The sequence below is a fragment of the Mastigoproctus giganteus genome, chromosome 7 (genome assembly GCF_048544385.1).
Source record: "Mastigoproctus giganteus isolate SK-2022 chromosome 7, ASM4854438v1, whole genome shotgun sequence".
Classification (NCBI taxonomy): domain Eukaryota; kingdom Metazoa; phylum Arthropoda; class Arachnida; order Uropygi; family Thelyphonidae; genus Mastigoproctus; species Mastigoproctus giganteus.
This window is the reverse complement of record NC_143581.1, coordinates 32,251,463-32,278,498: the sequence shown is the minus strand read 5'-3', so window position 1 is coordinate 32,278,498 and position 27,036 is coordinate 32,251,463. Positions and strand designations below refer to the sequence as shown.

General features: G+C 38.1%; 1 protein-coding gene across 2 annotated transcripts in view; it reads left to right on the top strand.

Moving 5' to 3' along the window:
- LOC150082796 (FH1/FH2 domain-containing protein 3-like) overlaps positions 1 to 27,036 on the top strand; it is a 763,267-nt gene that overhangs the window by 686,230 nt on the left and 50,001 nt on the right. For both annotated transcript variants that reach the window (XM_090377607.1, XM_090377606.1), the window contains exon 23: positions 10,412 to 10,604. In XM_090377607.1, coding sequence (XP_090233733.1) covers positions 10,412 to 10,604 — 193 coding nt within the window. The remainder of the gene's footprint in view (positions 1 to 10,411; positions 10,605 to 27,036) is intronic.

The following is a 27,036-nucleotide window of genomic DNA, read 5'->3' as shown; positions in this document are numbered from 1 at the left end:
CTTGCCCTACAACCACCCTGCAACCCATATTAGAATCTTACCTGTGATTCCAACATTTTCAGCTTATAGAGTAACCTCTCACTAGTGACTGTGTCAAAATAGCTAACTAGGTTAATTAAATGATTTTCCCCCTTAACAAAACCATGTTGTATTATAGCCTTCAGAATTCTATTTCTAACTAAATGACCCTATACTGCACTCTTTACTATTGCCTCCATGATTTTCCCTACCACTGAAGTCAGACTGACTGGTTGGTAGTTACACACTTTATTCTTAGAACTACTTTTATGTATTAATGATATGTTGGCACTTCTCAAATCTGGAGGAATCTCTCCTGAGTTCAACGAATCACAAAAGTGTTGTTGAAATTGCATAAATGCATAATATTAAATAATAGCCCCCCACACAAATCATTTTTGAGGTATTATGTAAACTCAATAAGTGGATAGTCCAGTGCATGTTCTATTGCAGCAACCTGGGCCTGTGTTTGGAGAAGGGTTTTTTGTTGTAGCTCGATAGTTTTATTTTAATAATATGTGCCTGCAGAAAATGACCAAGTAGAGTTTTGGGAAAAAACCAAAGAGAAAAAAGCAACAGAGACAAAAAAACTGGTACCATTTGAGTCATTTTTTTTTTTTCCTAATGATAATAGTGTTAGTTTTAGCTGACAGTGTTGTTGTGGACAAATTAACAAGGGATGCAGAAGAAAAAAAGGAAAATCTAGTTTAATAAATCATGAAACATGATGTAAAAGTTGCACTAACCAACAGATAATTTCATTCTGAATAGCTTATTTTTATGAACTGAATTCGAAAAAAATTCTCTGCATAAAAATTATTAAGTGATATATATTGTGGTGCCAATAAAATTAACTTAATTGAGTCACGAGAACATGCTATTGTGTAATTACTCTACAGAAAACACCAAAAGTATCATCAATGGTAACTGCTTGCATTTTCAAGAACACTGACTTCTGAAAGAAAAAAAAAATGTCAGGACAATAAAAAGAATGTTGAAGAGTATAATTTTAGCTATTGTAGTCAGATGCATTTTTAGTGCAATTTCAATATTCAGACATAGAACATTATAATAGTCTTCAGAATAAATTACGTCCACTTACTTTGAAAGGAAAAACTTCCAGTACTAGTTTTTCCACTCTAGTGTGGGAATTGTTATAATGTTTGGCATCTGAACATCACACTGAGAATGCTTTACACTACCCAAAATTGTACCTTTATAATTTTTTTTTTTTTTTTTTTTTTTTTTGTACCTTCAATACATTAAGAATTATTTACAATCAAAAATGTCCAAAGACAAATGAATGTTTTCATTGCTGAGTGTATTGGCTGTTCTCTGATGTGGTACATTTGTGAACATGTATTGCATTTTACAGTCACCTATAATGCTGTATTTGTGTTGGCATATTAGTAGCAAGACTCTGACAATCACTATTTGGCAGTATAGGTCGATTAGTAGCAGGGTTGGAAAAGAAAAAAGTTGTCAGATAAAATAAGAGGATGTTTGTTCAGATCCACGAGTTTTTGATTTGATTTTGATTTTTGTGGCGCAAAAACTGCAAGGTTATAGTGCGCCAGGAAAAGGTTAAAATATAAAAAGATAAGACTGGTAACTTTTAAAAAGGTTACTTCGTCGAAAAGTGCATATATATACAGACATATCAATAAATAAAATCAGAACAATAATAAAAGCAATATGAGATAAATTTCATATAAGTGTATATATATTAATCAATTTTAAAAATTTAAAAACTGCTGACTCATTGTCATTTAAAATCTGACTGCGTGTATATAGTTCAGTCAGATGGGTAAAAGCAGTAAAATGAGTATTTCTAAAACTGGTACAATCACATAAAATATGTTGAACGGACAAAATGGTGTCGCATTGCTCGCACATAGGAGGGTCATCAGCCCTCAGCAAAAAGGAGTGTGTCACATGACAGTATCCTATGCAGAGCCGAGCAAGAACAACTTCCTCTTTGCAATCCCTGCGTAAGCCGGACCGCCAAGGATGGATCACAGGCTTAATTCGACATAGTTTGTTTGTAGTAATCAGGCGATGCCACGAATCTTGCAACTGAGATTGTAAGTTACTACGGATCACTTGCCTGTAGTCTGTATAGGGAACTAACAGGTCAAGATTATCCGTCAGGGCTGCCGATTTGGCTGCAGTGTCAGACAACTGCATTCATCGAAGCGACAAGGGTGGTTCATTTGCTTCGACATACAGACTTTGGACAGGTGTTCTGAATGCACCAGTAGCAATCCGAATGGCTTGATGATGGATGGGGTCAAGCCAACGAACAGCACTATTTCTGGCAGATGCATATACCTGAGACCCGTAATCTAATTTTGAGCGTACAAGTGCACGGTATAGACGGAGTAGAGTGCATTGGTCTGCACCCCAAGAGATAGAAGAGAGAGAGCGGAGAATGTTAAGCCCTCTCGTGCACAGCTGATGAATGTGTTGGACAAATTTCATCTCTGATACAACTGGAATGGTGCTTTGTCCAAGTCGTAATTCAGGCTCAGGGTGGAGGTTACGTTTGCGGCAAAAATGGACGCAAACAGTCTTCTCCGGTGAGAACCTGAAACCATTGGCCGTGGCCCAGGAGTTAAGACGGTTAATAGCTTGTTGCAGGTGTCTCTCAGTAACCCTCGTATTGCACGATTGAGAAAATATGCTGAAGTCATCGACGTAGAGTGCACTGTTTATAGTTGGAGGAAGTTGTTCAGAAATAGAATTTATTTTAATGGCAAAAAGCGTGACACTTAAGACAGATCCTTGTGGTACCCCCTCCTCTTGGCAAAAGGGCCGCAAAAGTGAGGATTCTACATGAACTTGGAAGTAATGGCAAGATAAAAAATTTTTAATAAAAACGGGAAGCTGACTTCTTAGACAGAGATTGTAAAGGTCTTTTAAAATACCAAATCTCGAAGTTGTGTCTACGCTTTTTCCATGTCAAAGAAGGTGGACACCAAGTGTTCTCTTTTTAGGAAATCATCTCGGATAGATGTTTCCAGTCTAATTAAGTGGTCCAGTGTGGACCTGTTTCTTCGGAAGCCGCACTGAAATCGGGAGAGAAGGTCATTTGATTCTAAATACCATAAATGGATGGCCAGTGCTCAAAACAGAAGGAACTGGAAAGTTGCTGGAGAGGCCTTCATCCTGCAATGGATTGAAAATGGCTGATGATGATGACCATAAGAGACAAGCATTGACCATTCTCTCCAATATTTTGCACAGACAGCTAGTCAGAGCAGTAGAACGATAGCTTTTCAGAGATTTAGGATCCTTTCTTGGCTTGGGAAAGCAAGAATAGTTGCTTTGCGCCAGGTATCCGGCAAATGCTCTTCAAGAAAGATTCTGTTGTACAGGAAGAGCAGACGGTGATGGATTCTGGTGAAAGATGTTTGATCATTTCATAATGGATGTTGTCTGGTCCAAGAGCGGTAGCCTTTGTACGGGCAAGTGCTGTTTTCAGCTAGTGGATAGTAAATGACCCATTATATGGGTGGGAACCCTTCGATGTGAACTTAAGGGCCTGTTTTTCACTGTTGTGCTTTAAGACCAGAAACTCTGGGGAGTAAGATGATGTTGCAAAGATGTTAGAAAACGTTTCCCCAAGAGCATTGGCTATTGCAGTAGAGTCTGCAATAGTACATCCATTATATTCCAGGACTGATGAGGGGTGTGCTGTGTATTTCCCCTTCATTTTCCCAGATCACCTTAGCACTGGAAGACTGGGTAATCGATGATGTGAAATGGATCCGTGATTCCTTCTGACTCTGACGGCGTATATAATGTGCTTTAGCTCGTTCACGTTTAAAGGCTAATAGATTGACCATGGTAGGATATCGTCAAAATATCCCCCAAGCTTTGTTTTGAGCCTTTTTGGCTGCTGTGCATATTGGCTTCCACCATGGTTTTGAAAACGGAGGAAACCGGGTGGATATTTTTGGAATTGTAGTTGCAGCTGCATACACAATATTTTCTGTTATGTACGTGACTGCACTCCTGACTGACTGCAGAGATGTCAAAATTTGCCAGGTGTTGAAAGGCACTCCAGTCAGCCTGATCAAACTTCCATCATGGTAACCTAAAAGGCAGACATGGTCTCCCAGTGTGTAAGCAGGTTATCACAGGGAGGTGATCACTTCCCTATGGGTTCTCCTCCACTTCCCAAGTGAGTAAAGGGAGAAGAGAAGGGGAGCAGATAGATAGATCAATGGCAGAAAACGTACGGGTAGGCATGTGGAAGAAAGTGTTTGTTCCAATATGTAGAAGGGAGAGATCATTGTCATTTAGCATACGCTCTATGACTCGGCCCCTTCCATTGATGCTAGCACTACCCCACAGGGTATTATGTCCATTGAAATCCCCGAGAAGTAAGAAAGGGGAAGGCAACTGCATTATAAGATCATCAAGGTCTTCCTGACATCTCCCAGGAAGACCTTGATTATAAGATCATCAAGGTCTTCCTGGGAAATGTCAGTTCCAGGTGGCAAATAAATAGAGCACACGGTTAATAAAAATCCCACTGTAAGACGAATTGCAACAGCCTCTATACTGGTTGTAATTAGCAAGGGCTGAACTGGGGTCTGGTTGCTCACAAGGATAGCGACTCCTCCATGAGGAGGACCATCTGCAATTCTATCCTTACGAAAAATTTGGATATTACGCGTGGTGGGATCATCATTTGCCTTTATGTAAGTCTCCTGCAAGCAAAAGCAAACTGGCTTGTGCTTTTGCAGGAGGGCCTTGATGTCATCAGTATTTCACCGGAATCCACGACAATTCCCTTGTAGGAATTTAGCCATTATCTTGGCTTGGTGGATCCATCAGGCGGCTTCTGAGTTGTTGAAGGCTTACTTTTATCAGTCTTGGGTTTATCTCTTTTGGGGAAGTATGGACGCTGGCCAGTGTCCATTTCTTCCTCCACAAAGAGTTCCAACACTGATTCGTCCGGTACCTCCTTGTCCTCTACATCCATTGTTTCTGTTATTATTGGTTGCTCTTTTTTACCACTTGGTTTTGGTAGTGGTGGAGCACTAAGAGGTACGGATATAGGAGTGGCAGCTGACTGCGTGCAGTGCCTCCATAGCCAGGTGGGAAGGAGCAGCAGTGCGTAACACACGCTTCTTGATTAGACCGGAGTTCGATCCCGTCACTACCAAATACGAAGGATGTGGAAAGGTCAGGGAATGACCACCGCATATTCCCGGAACAATATGGCCTTAGTTGCTAATGTTCCCTAAAACCGAATAACTAACTAACTGACTGCGTTTTTTTGGTGAGCTTTTGCGAACTCAATAAATAGCGTGCAATCGGAGTGAATGACTATCTTGGTGGTACAGTCATCTCTGTTTGTGTACCGATAATGCACTTCGCAGAAACCTTCTGAGCATATGAAGGCTTCCTGCTATTTATTGGTTGTATGCATTTTCTAGCCTCTGGGTAGGAGATATTCAGCTCTGTTTTCAGTTTTTGGATCTCTTTTTCATCCTTCCACCACTGGCATGCTCTGGAGTAGGCAGGATACTCTTGTTGGCAATTTACACAGATCGGTTTGGAAGCTGAACATTCCTTGCTCTCGTGGTCTTTCGCACGTGGTAACCCTGTCTGTGCATCGAGCACAGGCAGGGTTACCACGACAAGCTGTTTGTGAGTGGCCATATTTTTGACATTTGAAACACCTCAGTGGGTTTGGAATATAAATCCTCACTGGGCAGTTTAAGTACCCTGCCTTGATGGAACTTGGAAGCCATTGGGTGTTAAATGTTAGGATGAGAACTCAGGTATGGACAAGATTCCCATTCTTTCCCATTGATATTCTTTTGACAGTCGTCACTCCTTGTTCTTTCAATTCAGAGCAGATCTCTCCTTCAGAGACATGAAGGTCCCACTCTGAAATGACACCTTGTGAAGAGTTCAAATTTTAGTGGGGGTTACAGTGATAGGTATCCCCCCCTATTGATGTAGCTTTCAGGATTTTTTCCCCACCTGTTTTATATTTATAGTTTCAACCAAAAGATCGCCAGAACACAGTCATTTTACAGATTTGGGTGATCCTGCCAACCCTTCTAATCCTTTTTGGATAAAGAAGGGTGATATCTTTCCAATTGACTGCTCTCCGGTGGAATGGAGAATCAGGAAAAGCGATGTCACTGATGGTGGTGTATCCTCAGTTCTGGCTCTTTTTGCAGAGGTGTTTTCTGTGGTTTCATCTCGATTAGGTAGGGGCCTTGTTGGGGCCCCAGAAGAAATAGAATTTAAATTACTCATATGAGTAAGATAAAAATTTCCGATGCCCTTAGTACCCCGCCCACCACAGAGCCCTACTAGGGGACGCCCACTCGTGAACTAGCAGGTACTGTGTACACGAATGGGATGCCAAGTTCGCTTAGGAGCACCATACCCACGTTTCCAATAAGCCTTGATCCCATCCCAGGACCAAAGGGAGAGAGACTTATTGGAATGCAGTTGACCCTAGCAGTAAGAACCACCCGTCTTGTTGAAGCAGGGGCCAAAGTGGTGTATTAACACTGCCCTTCCCCAACCACCAGGATCCCCCTTTCTGAATTCCACAGGTCGTGGCGCACGGCTGCACATGCCGGATTCCAACGATGTAACCCTGGAACCAAGGTATGGGCATTAAATCCCAGTGATGCTAATCTGGAAAACCAGCAGCATCACTGGGGGGGTCCCCTCACCATGTATAAGTGCCCATGTCGAGGGGAGATCCATGAGTAAATGTATCAGTGACCTTAGCAAGTTCCACAGAGATTTTCCTAGACATAGTGAGAAGAAATCACAAAGATCCAATACGAGCAGAACGAGCTAACCTTAGAGACAGTTGACAGAACTGGGATAAGGACCAACATCCATGAGAGAAGTGCTTCATAAAATGTAATACCATTGTTGTGTCACTGCTTGTAAGCTGAAGCTGTCTCCTAGCAGTATGCATCACTGCCTATCCTTGCCAAGAATGGAAGCAGTCGACATTACAACAGTTACAGAATGTGATGTGGAGCGATCAGTTGAAACCACAAATTTAGTTTTTATTGTGACATTCTGCCTTACTTACATGACAATTCTTTGGAGGGGGGAACTGTGTTTGTATTCTCATAATATCACTCCATGTCACAAAGCAATGATCATTACAGTATTGGTTTAAGGCAAATATTGGGGAGAATCTGCCATTTTCAGCTGGGAGTTAAGATCTGAATCCAACTGTGAGTACCTTTGGGATGTTTTCAAACATCCCCAAAGGCATTCAGTTGAGCCCTATAACTAGCCTTAGGGAGTGGGGGGTAGAGAAAAATTCTAGCCTCCACATATTAAACACCTATAGAACGTTAAACACATCCCCCCATGACAGTTCTTGTTTATACTCCAGCATGACCACCACAAGTCAGAAGAGTTTACAACAAGTTATGAATATAATTATTAATTGTATTTAGTAGCCATGCAGGCTTGAACCACAGTTCACTTGGAGTGTGCTACTGCACTTTCGTATTTGACCACTCAGCTACATTGGGCCTTATTGATATCATAAACACATTAGATCATACTCAATATTAAAAATTTCTTTTTCCTAACAAATGCATAACCATGTCCTCCTGTTCAGATCATTGCCGAAATGCTCTTGTCTTATATAGGCTGCATTGCCATTTTATAAAATTGATAAAATTACACCGATTTCCTGGAACAGCTATGCACACAGACAAATATTTCCAGAAGCTTCACAAAAGGAGAGGCTTGGACTTGCAGCAAAATAATGTTCTTCATACCATCACACAACAATAGCAATCCTCAACAGTGAACCTTAAGTGTTACCAACAGCAAATTCTAAATGGGAACCATTCAAAGCATTAATCTTGGAAGCTACTAGTCTTTTCATACCAACTTACCAACTAAGAAATATTGTTCAAGGTTTAGGTAACCCTAAATGGATGTCATGAACTGAGACATGTGGCAGAGAAGAAAAATGCATGCGATACATATAAATTAACAGGTGACACAGAAGCCTATGGTAGATATAAACTAGTGTGTAATCAAGTCACAAAATAGGTTAGGCAGGCAAAAGCAGATTATGAGAAATTTTTGGCAAAGGATGCAAAGGGTTCTTTACTTATGTAAATCCTAGAAGGAAAGGGATGAATCAGATTGGTCCACTTGATATTGATGGTGCAACTGTTGATGATCCTGCTCAGGTAGCTAACAAACCGAGAGATGAGTATTTTGCATCTACATTTACACATGAGGAGTTATTCAGTGGGGGGGGGGGGGCAGAGGTGTATTAAACTCTGGCAGTGAGCTAAATGATTTTTTAATAACTCAGACCAGCAAAGTGGAGGATAAATCATTTTAAAGATAAACATAAGGAAGACACCTGGGGTGGATGGGATCTATCCAGTTATATTAAAGGAGGCAGCAAACCCTTAGCCATAATTATGAGAGCTTCCTTGAACTCAGGGGAGGTACCCATGGACTGGAGATGTGTAAATGTGACCCCAATTCTTAAAGGAGGATCAAAGGGTGACACAAGTAATTACAGACCTGTTAGTTTAACTTCTGTTCCAGGGAAATTAATGGAGGCACTGATTAAACAAGCACTGCAGGATCGTCTAGACAAGACTTCAGTTATAGTTCAGACAGCATGGGTTTGTTAATGGGAAATCTTGTCTGATCAATTTGATTGGATACTATGATGTGGTCACAAAGGAACTAGATGCAAAGAATAATTTTGATATCATATACTTAGATCTTAGGAAGGCTTTTGATTCTGTTGCACATGGAAGACTGCTACACAAATTGGATCACTGTGGCATTTGAGACAAATTGCTGCTATGGATAAAGGGATGGTTGAGTGGGAGAAGACAGAGTGGTAATCAATGGTCATTGCTCTTCATGGACTATTGTTATTAGTGGAGTTCCCCAGGGTTCAGTGTTGGGTTCATTGTTGTTTTCTGTATTTATTAATGATATTGATGGAATATCAAGCTTAATGTCTAAGTTTACAGACAACATGAAGGTTGGCAGGGTTGTTAATGACACTACTGCAACAAGATCTAGATCCTATTGCAGTAGTATACTGCAACAGGATCTAGAAAAGTTGAGCAGATGGGCTGAGAAGTGGGAACTGAAGTTTAACATTGACAAATGTAAAGTACTGCATATGGTAGCGGTAACCCCAGAGTAACATATCAACTGTGTGGTACTACACTGAGGGTGGTAGAGAATGAAAAGGACCTGGAGTTAATGGTGCAGTCAGATATGAAGTTTCTGAGCAGTGCAGATGGTCTGCAAGAGTAGCTCATGGTGTCTTGTCAATGATATAGAGGAATTTTTCTAGCAGGGAAAAGGATGTGATTATTCCCTTATATAAGGAATGGTCAGGCCACACCTTGAGTACTGTATACAGGTCTGGAGGCTGCATTTTAATAAGGTTGTAGAGTTGCTGGAACGAGCATAGAGAAGGGCAACAAGATTAGTGAATGGAACAAAGGGTTGCTCTTACGAAGAAAGGCTTGAGTTTTGCAAATTACAGTGTTTGGAGACTAGGCACCCGTGAGGTGATCTGATTGAAGTGTATGAAGGCTTGAATGGTTTGAGCATGCTCAATGCTGATGGGATTCTTCCTCTAGCCCAGATTAATCGCCTGAGGGGGACATAAATTCAGATTGAGGAAAGACAGTTGTGAGAATAGATGTGCGGAAATTTGCCTTTAGCCAGCGGGTGGTTGATTGCTGGAACAAACTTCCTTATGTTGTTGTAGAAGTTGACGGCTTATATAAATATGGGTGAAATGGGAAGGGATTTTTTTTTTTTTAGCTGATACTGTATAAGCTTGCTTTCTTGCATCATATGCCTCTACTGATGCTAAGTAGTCTATCTTAAACACTGCTTGAAATGGTGCAAAATTGACACAGAATTGTTAGACTATATTGGATAAAACAAATACCCCCACCCACTCCTCCCACAACACCAAAGCCAATTAATAAACAGTCTAGTCGGGTCTCTCGATGTATTACACAAGATGTTGAGTGAACATGTTAGAGCTGAGCAGTGGTTTTCACTTTCTGCCTCTAACATAGAAACATTCTTTTCGCATCTCATTTGGTCAAGCAGTACTGCAATGAAATATTTTCATGCATATATGTATACATTCTTTTCACCGGTGTATGTAATAAAAAAATATCAGTGTATACGTTCTTGATTTAACTTCTTTTCAACATCTGAGTCCCAGATTTAATTGCATTTGCATGCATTATATTTTGCTATTTATTTATCAGTAATTAATTATAGGAATAAGTTTTTAATATAAAGAATTGAAGTTTAAATTTATATGTGAACACTTATACTGACAAATCTTAAAAACATCCAACAGGTTTCACAAATTCCTGGTTTTTCTGGGATGCTCAGCACATTCCATTGAAGACTTTAAGGTGCATCAAATATGCAAAATCATTAGTGAATTTGCATTAGAATACAGAACTACTAGAGAAAGAGTATTACAACAGATGGAAAAAAAGGCCAATCACAGGGAAAGGAACAAGACTAGAGGAAAAATGATTACTGATGTATGTTTTACTTTTTTTTTCATTTCCACCAAATTGATAATTATTACAGTTAAAAAAACTAACAAAAGAATTTAATGGGCATCATAACATGCAGGTATGAAAGAACAAACACTGATTCATACTTGAATGAACAAACACTGATTTTCCTGAGTACAAATTGATTTATTAAAACAAGTAATATAAAAAAAAAATTTTTAAAGTCAATTCCTACTTAGGTCAACAAAGAAAAATTTTATTTTAGTTACTTTTTATTAAATAATTACAATTAATATAAATATGTATATACATATGACAGAACCACAATATTAAGTGGCAAAATAGAAAGCGAATTTCCTTGCAATTTTCCATTTTCGTTTCTATATATGGTGTTGGACTATTATTTTTATTCACATGTTTCATTTTCCATTTTGTTCCCTCCTTGACTCAGACTAGAACCCAGAATGAAAAAAGAATCTGAAAAAGAAATTTTTTTCCAGCAATCTACACGCTTCGCCACTGACGGTATTTATTCCTAAATTTATATCCTGCTAAATATCTTATATAAGAGAAATTTTTTTCTCCCATATAAAACTAAAATTAATTAATTAAATTTAATTAATGAATTAATATTTGAAAAAACTGTATTAACATCAAGTGTCATCCACTACAAGTTTAAAAAAATTTATTTGAACTTGAGTGGATGAATAAAAAGTATTTTATTAACGATTGAAAATTTGAACAAGATATATAAATATATATATAGGGAGAGTGTGAACTAATAGTAGGAATTGAATAAAACACAGATAGCTGCTCTATAAACTTACAGTTTTAGAAAAAAAATGTGAACAAAAGTAAAATATATACTACAGATACATAAAATTTAGATTTTTGGTGAAGGGTGTGTGGCCAGGCATTACAGTCAAGCTTTTATGACCTTCTTCCCTCCTGAAGCTATGCTTAGGGTTATTCCAGAATGGAAGATTTACATATGAGTTGCTTTATAACATAGTAGTTCCACAAGCATTCATATAAGCTGTGGTGAAGTAAATAATCATTCTTCACATGACCATAGCCTGGGATGGTTGCACATCAACCCACTAGCTAGGAATAGGCAGCTCATATGTAATTCTTCCATTATCAAATCCCCAGTCCAACAGGTTCCTCTGTGACAGTAAAGTAGTTTGCTATTCTTAATTCATTTGCAGTGGTCATGGTTTGAATCCCATCATTGAATAGAGGAATTATTAAAGGTTTCTTCAATCAGTAGTTAGGCAATTTCGGTTATAAAGGGACTATAGCCCTGCAATAAGTTATTCCAGATTTTTCAATTCACACAATAATCAAATCTGCCTGTGAACACATACTTTTACACATATGATATACTGGTGCAATATGATCTCGGTTGATAGTGCACCATTAAGCTTACTACTACCTCATCTACATTCACACATGAGGAATTTTTTAAAGATGGAGATGTCAGAAGTAAGTCAAATTCCAACAGGAAGCTGAGTTATTTAGTGTTAACTGAGAGGGAAATGGAGGAGAAATTGTTGAAGCTAAATGTAAAAAAAGCACCTGCAATGGATGGAATCATCCAGTTATATTAAAGAAGGCAGCAAAAGAGGTTAGCAAACCTTTTGCCATAATTATGAGGGCATTCCTGGATTCAGGAGAGTTCCCCCATGGACTGAAGATGTGCAAATATATCCCCAGTTCACAAAGGGGACATGAGTAATTACAGACCTGTTAGCTTGCCTTCTGTTCCAGGGAAAATAGTGAAGTCACTAGTTAAAGAAGTAATACAGACAGGAATGTAGTTATAGTTCAAACGCAGCATGGATTTGTTAAGGGTATATCTTGTCTGAACAATTTGAATGGATACTATGATGTAGTCACAAAGGAACTAGATGCAAAAAATAGTTTTGATATCATATACTTGGATTTTAGGAAAGCTTTTGATACTGTTGCACATGGAAGACTACTGTACAAGTTGGAGCAGCAGTATGGCATTAAGGGCAAGTTGCTACAATGGATAAAGGATGGTTGAGTGGTAAAAGACAGAGTGTGGTAATCAATGGACACTGCTTTTCATGGACTAGCTTTTGATACTGTTGCACATAAAAGACTGCTATACAAATTGTAAAGCAGTCTTTTAAAGTGTCAAAAGAAAACAATAGTGGGCCTTGTACCGGAGTCCCCCGGGCTTCAGTACTGGGCTCATTGTTATTTTCTATATTTATTAATGATGTTGATAAAGGTATATCAGGTATAATGTCTAAATTTTCAGCCTATTTAATCATAGTAGTCAGGATTGCTACTGCAATAAGATATAGACAAATTAGGCAGATGGGCTGAGAAGTGCAAATTGAAGTTTAATATTGACAAATGCATGGTAATTCATATGGGGAACAGTAATCCCAGATTAACATACCAGCTATATGATACCATGCTCAAGGCAGTGGAAAATGAAAAAGACCTGGGGATAATTGTGCAGATATGAAGATAAATATGAAGTCAGATATGAAGAACTCTGAGTGGTGCAGACAGGCTGCCAGGACAGCTCATGGGGGTTTTTGTCAATGATATACAGGAATTTTGCCAGAAGGGATAAGAAGTGATAATCCCATTGTATATAAGGCAATGGTTAGGCCACGTCTGGGGCACTGCATACAGGTCTAGAAGCCTCATTTTAGGAAGGATGTGGATCTGTTGGAATGAGTGCAGAGAAGAGCAGCAAGATTATTGTGGGGAGCAAAAGAAAACTCTTACTAGGAAAGGCTTCAATTTTGAAAATTGTAGTGTCTGGAGAATAGGCACTCACATGGAGATCTGATTGAGGTGTTTTAAGCCTTAATTGATTCAGCAAGCTTCCGCTTGCTCACACTACACACATCACACATTCAAACTGAAGAAAGATGGTTGCAGGATGTATGAGTGGAAGTTGCATTCAGTCGGTGGGGTGGTCAATTGTTGGAACAAACTTCCATCTGCTGTTGTTAGAGGTAGTTAATTTTGAATAAACTCAACGTAGAATTAGATAAATTGTTAGAGGGGTTGGAGAGATGAAATGGGAAGTTTTGCCCCCCCCCTTTTTTTTTCACTGATGCTGTATAAGCTTGTTTTCTTTCATCATTTGCCACCACTACTAATATAATAATAATAATAATCCACAACTGCTGGTACAAGAAGTTCAGCTGCATACACACAGACACATAGCAGAGCAGTTCACTCAGATAATAAGGCACTCTGACAATCCCAGAGTCTCTGACTCAAGGAACTGCCTACCTGAAAGCTAAGGGACACCACAAAATCAGCAAAGTACAGATTGTCTCTCAGTAATGTACAAGATCCTGACCAGTTGCATAACTAAGAAGAAGAACTAAGAAGATATCAGAAGACCAATTGAGAGCCAGAATATCATGGCCAAGCAGCAGCAGAAGGGATGTAAACAGGTGAGCAAAGGATGCAAGGAGCAGTTGTAACCATTGATTCTGCAGTTATGGAGCAAGCCTACAAGGCCTTCGAAACACTGAAGACACTGAGGAATAATTTTTCATTAGCAGGCACTATGTGGGGTTGAACATCGAAGAAGTCAGCCTATTCTGTCTTTTTATCTTCAGTCTTGGCTTAGTAAGTACTTCGCATAGCATAGGATCACAGCTCTTCATCTCAACCCTGTTTTTGGATGGTTTAGAGGTTACTGAAATTTTGTCTCCTAGTTTGTTTGGACACAAGTGTGTTGTGGTTTCTTATGAAACAGAACCCTGGAAGATGAAATTTTCTTTATTCTGTTATATATTTTAATTGTATTTAATCATTTATCTTTTGCAATTTTTGGTTCACAAATTCAGACACTCAAAAGCACAGGACCTTTAATCTTGTGATGAGTTTGTATTCATATTCAAAGTGATCTCAGAAAGCTTTGTGTATGTAAGTGAGTCCAAAAAATCATGCCTTTATTTATGTGAGTAGGTAATCATGTGTGGCTTTTCTAATAGTATAGATATATGCCACACTCTCTCTCTCTCTCTCTCTCTCTCTCAGGAAAATTTTACTGAGCGTCACTTTCCCTAAGTCCAAGCTTTATCTGATACCAAGTTTATATCGTGTACAGTTCAAATAACAGTAGCTACCAATGAGAGACAGCCATCATGGAATTTGATTCACACTGGGAAATATGCTACTCCTTGAAGTTAAGGCAGTTTCTCATAGTTATATATATGATTATATATTATCAAAGATTATAAAATAATAATTAATTAATTTAAATTATAATTTAAATTAGAACAATAGTTTTTAGCACCAATTGACATGCAGGACTTGAGAATAAATTTTTTTAATCCATAATGACACATGCCATTGATTTTTTTCCCCACATATGCACTGGCTAATGGGGTAAAGATTACCCCCCATTTATGAGTAAATCTTAAAAATCAGCAAGGAATAAATCAGAATTGCTTGCTTTCTGTTGCCGCCTTTATTTTCAATCTCTTCTGAACACAACTATGAAAAATGGATTTTTTTTTTTATATTAAAAACAAATGTTTTTAATTATTTTTTTGAAAGAAAGCATCTCTCAGTGCTTTAGACATTTTTTTTTAACTTCTCTTATTTGCAAATTATTGTCATTATTAAATTAAATGTTGTTTGCAAAACCCATAAGCTTCAACCATTTGAAGGTATTTTCTATAATGAGAAGCAAGAGGGTGTAATGACTGCACATGCTGCCTTAAAGTGTTAAGAGTGTATGCTGCAGCAATGAAGACAAGAGGTGCATACTAATTTTAAATGCATGTTTTTCAGCGCATGCATATAATTATCAAGACTAAGCTTAGCTTTTTGGAATTTTAAGAATTTTGGCTGTGTGTGTGCCATGAAGATTAGAACATTGCTGAAGGTTATGATCTTCGAGACCCCCACACAACCTTCGTTAAAATGAGACTATTCATTAAAGTTAAGTGAAATCCCGCACAACTTTTGTTAAATTAAAATATTCAGAGAGTGTTGGATTTCTGAAAAATCATTATTGAAAATTTCACTTGTGTGGTGACTAGATGAAGAGCAGCACATCACCAAAGTAATGTGGGTCCTCAAAGAACCTGCACTACTAGCTCTTGATTAAAGTAAAATATTCTACAAAAAGTGCTTGATTTTTGTATGCCAAATTTATGAAGTCTTACTTTACTGTTTTACTTCTATTCAAAATTCTTCTGAAGTAAGCACATCAAACTGTATTTTATTTTAATCAATCAGTTTGTACTCCTCAGTAATGTTTATTCATTCAAGTAAAAAATTTACCTAATGGTTGAAATATTTCTAATAACTCTGTGTTATCATATTGTTTTCTAATAAATTTTAATGAATGACAATGAGATTATGTAAGTATTAATTTTTATGCGTCAATGATCTTTGATTTCTTAGTATGGTTATGTGAAGTTGCAGGGACTGTGTAGAATCATTTATCATTGCATAAAGTTTTGTTGGAAAAAATGCAGTATCAGGAAGGTCTTGTTTTTATATTCTTATTAGCATCAGCATTAGTAGTCATATGATGCAAGAAAGCAAGCTTATGCAGCATCAGCAAAAAAAAAAAAAACCACTTCCATTTCACCCCTCCGTTCGTTCGAAATACCTGTCCAGCTGAGGCTTAAATTTATTTAGGCTATCAACTTCCACAACAAGGGATGGAAGTCTGTTCAACCAACCAACTCCCCGCTGGCTAATGGTCATTATGTGGTAAATTACTGAGAAATGTTCCTTGATTTTCCAAGATTAGCAGGTTTTATTTAAGTTGAGGTCATTAGTGATATGCAGTCCAAAACTTGTGTGTGGATATCATCAGCAGTGTGTTACCACTTAACAGATTACTATATTTATATGTTAACTTGCAATTTTAGGAAAAAATATATGGCAAAATGTCAGCAGTAACTACTATCAGTATAATGAAGTTTCATGGTAACAAAAAACAGTCTTTCATTCGCTGTTTAATATAACATGTAAACAAAGAAAGCATTTCACTGCTATCAATTTTAATAGAACAAGAATTTTCATTTAGAATAAAAGTTGGGTTCTCTTAATAGTATTTTGTGATTTGTAAAATTTAGTTAAATAGAATTTTAGAATATTAAATGCCCATTTTCTCACATTCTATGGCCTTAGATGTGCTATTTTTGAAAATGGTCTTGTTTTCATATTTCCCATTGTCTTGTTTCTTCTTTTTCTTTCACATTTTATCAAAATTTTTTATGTCTAGGTTGCCTAATTTTTAATATCCCATTCCCATAAAATTTAAACTTGGTGGAAATCTTTCATCTTCAAACATATGTTTGAAGATAAGAGCTTCCTTGGATTCAGGGGAGGTACCCATGGACTGGAGATGTGCAAATGTGACCCCAATTCACAAAGGAGGATCAAAGGGCAACACAAATAATTATAGACCTGTTAGTTTAACTTCTGTTCCAGGGAAATTAATGGAGGCACTGGTTAAAGAAGCACTGCAGGATCATCTAGACAAGACTTCAGTTATAGCTCGGACACAGCATGGTTTTTTTAAGGGGAAGTCTTGTTTGACCAATTTGACTGGATACTATGATGTGGTCACAAAGCAACTGGATGCAGGGAATAACTTTGATATCATATATTTGGATCTTAGAAAGGCTTTTGATACTGTTGCACATGGAAGACTGCTGCACAAATTGGAGCAGTGCAGCATTGGAGGCAAATTGCTGCTATGGATAAAGGGATGGTTGAGTGGGAGAAGACAGAGGGTGGTTATCAATAGACACTGCTCTTCGTGGACTAATGTTATTAGTGGAGTCCCTCAGGGTTCAGTGTTGGGTCCATTGTTGTTTTCTGTATTTATAAATGATATTGATGATGGTATATCAGGCTTAATGTCCACGTTTGCAGACGATACGAAGGTTGGCAGGGTTGTTAATGACACTAATGACAGTATACTGCTGCAACAGGATTTAGAAAAGTTGAGCAGATGGGCTGAGAGGTGGCAAATGAAGTTTAACATTGACAAATGTAAAGTACTACATATGGGAAGCAGTAACCCCAGAGTAACATATCAACTGTGTGGTACTACACTGACAGTGCTAGCGAATGAAAAGGACCGGGGGGGGGGGGGGGGGGGGGTAATTGTGCAGGCAGATATGAAGTTTTCTGAGCAGTGCGGACAGTCTGCTCATGGTGTCTTGTCAATGATATACAGGAATTTTTCTAGAAGGGATAAGGAGGTGATTATCCCCTTGTATAAAGCAATGGTCAGGCCACACCTTGAATATTGTATACAGGGTCTGGAAGCCTCATTTTAAGAAGGATGTAGAGCTGTTGGAACAAGTACAAAAAAGGGAAACAAGATTAGTGAATGGAACAAAGGTTGCTCTTATGAAGAAAGGCTTAAGTTTTGCAGATTACAGTGTTTGGAGACTAGGCACCTGCAAGGTGATCTGATTGAGGTGTATAAAGCCTTGAATGGTTTGAGCATGCTCAATGCTGATGGGATTCTTCCTCTTGCTCAGAATAATCACCTGAGAGGGCATAAATTCAGATTGAGGAAAGACAGATGTAGGATAGAGGTGTGGAAATTTGCCTTTAGCCAGCAGGTAGTTGGTTGGTGGAACAGACTTCCATCCCTTGTTGTGGAAGTTGATAGCCTAAATAAATTTAAGGCTCAGCTGGACAAGTATTTCGAACTAATGGAGGGGTGAAGTGGAAGTGTTTTTTTTTTTGGCTGATGCTGCATAAGCTTGCTTTCTTGCATCGTATGCCTCTACTAATGCTAATGTTGAAGACAGTAGTCAGATGTCTAATCTTTATTGTAAATTTATTTTTTGAACTAAATATGTAGTTAAATTTAATAATATATAATTTTATTAAATAACATGGCAGCTAACATATCATAATAAGTATCAATGTGTGTGTATTTTACATCTAATATTATTGAAGTACAGGGTCATGCTTGAAGTATAAAAAATAATAATTATGAAGTGTATGTGTACATGCTCATCAATCACCTATTGACATCATGTTGTACTATTACTGTGCCTAAAATAATCTTGGTAAGTAGAGGCATTTTATGATTATTGAAAAATAGATCATGGAATATTTTATTTTTTCCCATTCTGAGAAATGCTTAAGCAAAAATGCATTTATAAAGAACAATACTTGAAGGAATCAACATTTATCAAAAAAAAAAAAAAAAAAAATGATGAAATCAATGCATGGTATACATGACATTTTTAAGTAATGGGCATGGTAGTCATGATTATCTAAAAGCTCACTTTAAATGAAGAAAGCATATAAGCAAAATTCCCTGTAGGTTCTTCTCAATTAATCAATTCTTTTTTAACTTAATTTATTAAAGTTATCATACAGTAAAACATCACTATTCTTTTATATCAGTAATTTGGCATACTTTTTTTTATGCCAACTCTAATTTTGGCTGAATTTTCACCAGCATGGACAAAACATCAGCTTTAATGAAGTTGGTTACTGCACCACACTCTATTGACAAATCTGTAAAACAAATTGAAAAAATACAAGTGTTTTGGATGAGGGGAGCCATTTGTTATTTGGTATCTCATTGTAAGTGAGAGAGGGACACAAGCTGAATTGTTAAGAGTTAGTGCTTTACTAACTTGAATTTTATGATTTCATAAAATTCAAGTAATAACTAGAATAGGTATAAACAGATGTTTTGCAAGTCGTAAATAAGTGACAAACAGGCGTAATAAAGTCGTCATTGGAAGATTATTATCTTGCAACCCCCCACTGTCTTCAAACCCAGTGCTAAAAAAAAAAAAGAAGAAGAAATGTTTAGTTTGTTTTAGTACATAGCTTCGATTGTTCTGTTTCATCACACTGCAAAGAGAAAAATTGTTTCGTTATTTAATGTCAGGGATAACAATTTTTTTTTTTTTTTTTTTTGTTTAGAAATCGCGAAAATGATGGGTAAATGCAAACGACTTGCACTTTCAATTAAACAAAAACTTGAAATTATTCAAAAGTTTTAAAATGGTTCAATGTTAGAGATTTAACAGTGCATCCGTTAAATCTCTAACGTTGGTGTCCAAACCATAAGCAACATCATAAAAAATAAAGGGGAGCATCATATTGGACACATCACTGTGCATCCGTTAAATCTCTAATGTTGGTGTCCAAACCATAAGCGACATCGTAAAAAATAAAGGGGAGCATCGTATTGGACATATGAGTAGCGTGTGGTAAGTTTTTTATCTATCGCAATATTTTTTACGTAGGTTGCTAAACATTTTTGGATATACTATACTGTAATAAGTCCTCAGATTTTTTTTTCTTTTTTTAGGATTGTAAAATTTAAAACAGAATAATAATAAGCAATCAATAAAGATGATCACGGCAACCACAAATTACACAAGCGGGATATGGAGTCACAAGCTTAAAAATAGGAAGAGAAGATTTTTTAAATTTATTTAGGTTTTTTTTTTTTTTATATATTGCTGAAGATTTCAGTGAACGGGACACACATTTCACCATAATAACATAAAATCCCACAGAATTTCAGCTATCGGTATTGTCGCAAATGCAATACGATCAAGTTTACTACCCATTTATAATGAATTGCAATAACAGAAAAGCCCAATAACCAGGAATGTGCAAATTGTTTTTGTTTTGTGGTAGTGACCTCCAGAAAGGTGTTTTAGTAAAATGCGAGCTTGTGGGAAAAAAAAAAAAAAAAAAAAAAAAACAATCGATTCAGATCAGAAAATTAAAATAAGGATGTTTGAAAATGGTCAAACATGAACAAGTATCATGCGGAATTTAGATTTGTCAGTGTCAACAGTGAACACAATAATAAAGGAAAAAGACAGAATACGAGAAGTGGTGAAGGGATTGCAACCAATGAAGTCAACTATGATAACCAAGGCTATGAAATACTTATCAGTTTTTGCTGTACAGTTTCTTCCTTTAATGTTTTCTTATCGTATGTGCCACTCCAACAACTTCACCGCTGTCCCCAGATAGTTTTTAATTGAACTAATTAAAAATATATAACTATTTTTCTATACATATAACTAATATATAAAAAATATATAACTAACTAATTGAAAAATATATAACTAATTGAAATATATATAAATATTTTTCTTCATTCTTCTGAGGATAATATGTGGTTTTTGTAATTTTGGCATATCACAGATATAGGAGCAATATTTTATTAGTCATTCCCTATTTACGTAAAACTTGACTGGCGTAAGAAGTCCTGAAATGTATGTTGGGCACTTACTCTACTTTTGGATTAACCAGGAAATCAATTATCCGGGATTTTTATTTTACCATCTATCCCGGAAAATCGAGAGGTTGCTGTACTTGGATTTCAGGAAAGCTTTTGATTCTCTTGCACATGGAAGTCTGCTGTACAAATTGGAGCAGTGTGGCATTAAAGGCAAGTTGTTACAATGGATGAAAAGGTGGTTGAGTGGGAGATGACAGAGAGTGGTAATCAATGAACACTGCTTTTCGTGGACTAATGTTATTAGTATAGTGCTCCGCCCATTGTTATTTTGTATATTTATAAATGATATTGATGAGGGTATATCAGGCTTAATGTCCAAGAGTGCAGATAAAAGAAAGGTTGACAGAGTAGTTAATGACAGTATGCTACTGAAACAAGATCCAGAAAAGCTGGGCAGATGGGCTGAGAAGTGGAAACTGAAGTTGAACATTGACAAATGCAAAGTCCTGCATATGGGTAGCAGTAACCCCAGAGAAATATACCAACTGTGTGGTGTTACACTCAGGGAAATGGAGAACGAAAGAGACCTGGGAGTAATTGTGCAGTCAGATATGAAGTTTTCTGAGCAGTGCAGACAGGCTGCTAGAGCAGGTCATGGGATCTTGTCAATGATATACAGGAATTTTTCTAGAAGGGATAAGGAGGTGATCATTAGCATTAGCATTAGCATTAGCATTAGTAGAGGCATTTGATGCAAGAAAGCAAGCTTATGCAGCATCAGCCAAAAAAAAAAAAAAAAAGTAACATAAATAAATAAAAATAACCACTTCCACTTCACCCCTCTGTTCGTTCGAAATACCTGTCCAGCTGAGCCTTAAACTTATTTAGGCTATCAACTTCCACGACAAGGGATGGAAGTCTGTTCCACCCACCAACCACCCGCTGGCTAAAGGCAAATTTCCGCACATCTATCCTACATCTGTCTTTCCTCAATTTGAATTTATGCCCTCTCAGGTGATTTTTCTGAGCTAGAGGAAGAATCCCATCAGCATTGAGCATGCTCAAACCATTCAAGGCTTTGTACACCTCTATCAGATCACCCCGCTGGTGCCTAGTTTCCAGACACTGTAATTTGCAAAACTTAAGCCTTTCTTCGTAAGAGAACCCCTTTGTCCCATTCACCAATCTAGTTGCCCTTCTCTGTACTCGTTCCAGCAGCTCTACATCCTTCCTGAAATGAGGCCTCCAGGCCTGTATACAGTACTCTAGGTGTGGCCTGACCATTGCCTTATACAAGGGAATAATCACCTCCTTATCCCTGCTAGAAAAATTCCTATATATCATTGACAATACACCATGAGCTACTCTTGCAGCTCGTCTGCACTGCTCAGAGAACTTCATATCTGCCTGCACCACCACCCCCAGGTCCCTTTCATTCTCTACCACTGTCAGTGTAGTACCACAGAGTTGATACGTTGCTCTGGGGTTGCTGTTTCCCATATGTAGTACTTTACATTTGTCAATGTTAAACTTCATTTGCCACCTCGAAGCCCATCTGCTCAACCTTTCCAAATCCTGTTGCAGCAGCATAGTGTCAGTAGTGTCCTTGACAACCCTGCCAACCTTCGTATCGTCTGCAAACTTGGACATTAAGCCTGATATACCATCATCAATATCATTTATAAATACAGAAAACAATAAAGGCCCCAATACTGAACCCTGAGGGACTCCACTAATAACATTAGTCCACGATGAGCAGTGTCCATTGATTACCACTCTCTGTCTTCTCCCCCTCAACCACCCCTTTATCCATAACAGCAACTTGCCTCCAATGCCACACTGCTCCAATTTGTGCAGCAGTCTTCCATGTGCAACAGTATCAAAAGCCTTTCTAAGATCCAAGTATATAATATCAAAGTTATTCCCTGCATCCAGTTCTTTTGTGACTGCATCATAGTATCCAATCAAATTGGTCAGGCAAGACTTCCCCTTAACAAAACCATGCTGTGTCCTAGCTATAACTGAAGTCTTGTCTAGATGATCCTGCAGTGCTTCTTTCACCAGTGCCTCCATTAATTTTCCGGGAACAGAAGTTAAACTCACAGGTCTATAATTACTTGTGTCAGCCTTTAATCCCCCTTTGTGAATTGGGGTCACATTTGCACATCTCCAGTCAATGGGTACCTCCCCTGAGTCCAAGGAAGCTCTCATAATTATGGCTAAGGGTTTGCTTACCTCCTTTGCTGCCTCCTTTAATATAACTGGATAGATCCCATCCACCCCAGGTGCCTTTCTTGTGTTTATCTTCAACAATTTCTCCTCCACTTTGCTCTCAGTTATTACAAGATTCTCTAGCTTACTGCTAGAGTTGAATACACCTCTGGCATTCCCCTCGCTGAATAACTCCTCATGTGTGAATGTCGATGCAAAATATTCATTTAGTTTGTTAGCTACCCGAGCAGGGTCATCAACAGTTGACCCATCGATCTCAAGTGGACCAATCTGATTCATCCCCTTCCTTCTAGAGTTTACATAAGTAAAGAACTCTTTGCTGTTTTTCTTTGCATCCCTTGCCAAGGATCTCTCGTAATCTGCCTTCGCCTGCCTAACCTCCTTTGTAACTTGGTTACAGATCAACTTGTATCTATCATAGGCATCCGTGTCACGTGTTAATTTGTATGTATCCCATGCATTTTTCTTCTCTGCCATATGCCTCATTAGTTCATCTGACAACCATTTAGGCCTAAACCTTGAACAATATTTCTTAGTTGGTATGTAAAGCCTAGTAGCTTCCACGATAAGTTCTTTGAATGCTTCCCATTTTGAATTTGCTGTTGGCAATATCATCAGTTGATCCCACTGTATAGAATTTAAATACTGTCTCAGTCCATTGTAGTCGCCTTTACGAAAGCAATACCCCTTCCCTTTACCCCTAATGGTAGTTACCTCTTTGAGTAACTCCCACTTCAGCACACTGTGATCACTGCCACCAAGTGGTTCATTTATCTGCAGATTCTTAATGCATGAAGAATCACTACTGATAATCAAATCAAGAGTATTACTCCCTCTAGTTGCCTCCCGAACATGCTGATGTAGAAAACAATCATCCAATAAATCCACAAAAGCCTTGCTACTGTGTGAGTGACCAGCCCCCAAATTCCAGTCAATATCTGGGAAATTAAAATCCCCCATTATAAGACTCTCTGATTTACTGGCCCACTCTATTTCTCCGAACAGTTTCTTATTATACTCATCAGAGTCATTAGGCCTATAGCACACTCCTACTCTCAATTTTGATCTCCCAATGCTTATGTCACACCAAACTGACTCGACACTGCACTGTCCAGCGATGTCGACTGGCTTCACTTCCTTGGATTTTATGTGTTTCTTAATTAATAGCATAACCCCTCCTCCCTTCCTATCCTGTCTATCCTTTCTGTACACATTGTACTCCCCAAATTCCAGTTCTGCATTTCTTATATCTGTGTGACACCACGTCTCTGAAATCCCCACAATATCTGCCTTTGATGTTTTGAGCAATACCTCAAATTCATCAAATTTATTTACTAAACTCCTAGCATTGGTGTACACACAAGTATACATGCACCTGTTCCTTTTCTTAGCTACCCTAACACAACCCATGTGTTTACTTGTACCCCAATGATTCCCAGCAGTCTCTGAAATATCCTGCATCTTATTTTCCAGGCTGCGGCTCATTCCAATTCCAATCATCCCCTTGTATAAGACAATGGTCAGGCTACACCTTGAGTACTGTGTATAGGCTTGGAAGCCTCATTTTAGGAAGGATGTAGAGTTGCTAAACGAGGACAGAGAAGGGCAACAAGATTAGTAAATGGAACAAAGGGTTGCTCTTATGAAGAAAGGCTTAAGTTCTGCAAATTGCAGCATCTGGAGACTAGGTACCTGGCAAGGTGATCTCGACTGAGATATGTAAGGTGTTGAATGGTTTGAGCAGGCTAAATGCTGATGGGATTCTTCCTCTTGCTTAGATTACAAACCTGAGGAGCCATAAATTCAAATTGAGGAAAGACAGTTGTAGAATAGATGCATGAAAATTTGCCTTTAGCCAGCAGGTAGTTGATTGCTGGAACAAATTACCATCTGTCATTGTGGAAGTTGATAGCTTAAATAAATTCAAGGAAGGACTGGACAAACTTTTAGAGGAAATGGGTCTTTTTTTTTTTTTTTTGGCTGATGCTGTATTAGCTTACTTTCTTGCATCATTTGGTATTATAATTCCAAACAATTAAAGGCTAAGAATAGTCATGAGAAAAGTCAGCTTTTTATTATTATCTCTAAAGTGGAAGACAGAGTTATGAACATTAAAATTATTAAGGACAGTTAGACTAGAGAAATTTGGTTTTGATGAGTCTTACTATTCATGATTTGTCTGACTATTTATGATCAGTCTGACCATTCATGATTTGTTAAGATAATTCATATAAAAGAGGGGAGAATATATGGTTGAAGTTATGAATTTTTTACATGTGCCACATGACATGAAAAGGTATATCCAACTATGTCTAGGCCTTGATAGTGCCTTCCACATACCCACTACTAGGACTCCTCCTGGTAGTGAGATTATTCACTGGTTGGTCTGGAGACCTCCTAAAATATTACCAGTAGTGTACTATAATTGGATAGCCTGGTCTAGTGCACCATAAGTGGCTAGCCTGGAATACCCTTTTAAAGCTGTACTGGATCTCACCAAGATGCCAGTTATAACCTCAAAGCACTTTATTCATATTATTTACAGTAGGCATATCAAATTGGTGGTCTAGGGACCATTTGCAGCCCTCAAGCATTTGTTATGCACACTTCCCAGCACATATTATTGCATACAAGTAATCCAAATAATAAATAGTGACTCTTAAAGGAGATATATCCCTATGTAGAGGGCGCTGGAGTGAGTTCTAAGGCCCGTACTGAAGAGAAATTTTGACATAAGATACAATAAAGAATACGCCCGCCATTTTGACGTTGTAGAGCGAATATCATCTTTTAAGGGCACAAAAGGTGATATAGTTGTACACGTTGGCACTAATAATATTAAGAGTAGGAGACCGGCAGAATTACTTAACAAGTACAGGTCACTGTTGAACAAAAGCCGAGAATTAGGGTTGAATTTGAAAGTGTCTGCAATTCTGCCCAGACACGATAGGAGGGAGTATATGATGAGAGCCTTGTCGATCAATTCGGCCCTGGAAAGATTGTGCAAGGCTCAAGGGGTAGAATTTTTTTCAGCCTGGACTGTACTTGTTAACAGGAGAGATTGCTTCTACAGGGATGGGATACACTTAAATAGAAAGGGTGCAAGAATATTTGCTGATGCTATCGAGGCAGTGTTAGGTGGGTCGGAAAACTGCTAGCTTGGGGGGAGACAAAGACCAATAGATTGACAGTAGCCACTGGCAGAGGTGAAAGAGATTCTTGCACTGCTTCTATTAGAATGAGCAGAAGCCTGAAAAACAAGATGCATGGTATTTCAGAGACTGCTGGGAGCCATTGCGGTACAAGTAAACACATGGGTTGTGTTAGGGTAGCTAAGAATAGAAACAGGTGCAGGTATACTTGCGTGTACACCAATGCTAGGAGTTTAGTAAATAAATTTGATGAATTTGAGGTATTGCTGAAAAAATAGAAGGCAGATATTGTTGGGATATCAGAGACGTGGTGTCACACAGATATAAGGGATGCAGAACTGCAATTTGGGGAGTACAACGTCTACAGAAAGGATAGACAGGATAGGAAGGGGGGAGGGGTTATGCTATTAGTTAAGAAACACATAAAAACCAAGGAAGTGAAGCCAGTCGACATCGCTGGACAGTGCAGTGTGGAGTCAGTTTGGTGTGACATAAACATTGGGAGATCAAAATTGAGAGTAGGAGTGTGCTATAGGCCTAATGACTCTCATGAGTATAATAAGGAACTGTACAGGGAAATAGAGTGGGCCAGTAAATCAGTGTCTTATAATGGGAGATTTTAATTTCCCAGATATTGACTGGAATTTGGGGGCTGGTTACTCACACACTCGCAGGGCTTTTGTGGATTTATTGGATGATTGTTTTCTACATCAGCATGTTAGGGAGGCAACTAGAGGGAGTAGTACTCTTGATTTGATTATCAGCAGTGATTCTTCATGCATTAAGAATCTGCAGATAAATGAACCACTAGGTGGCAGTGATCACAGTGTGCTGAAGTGGGATTTAC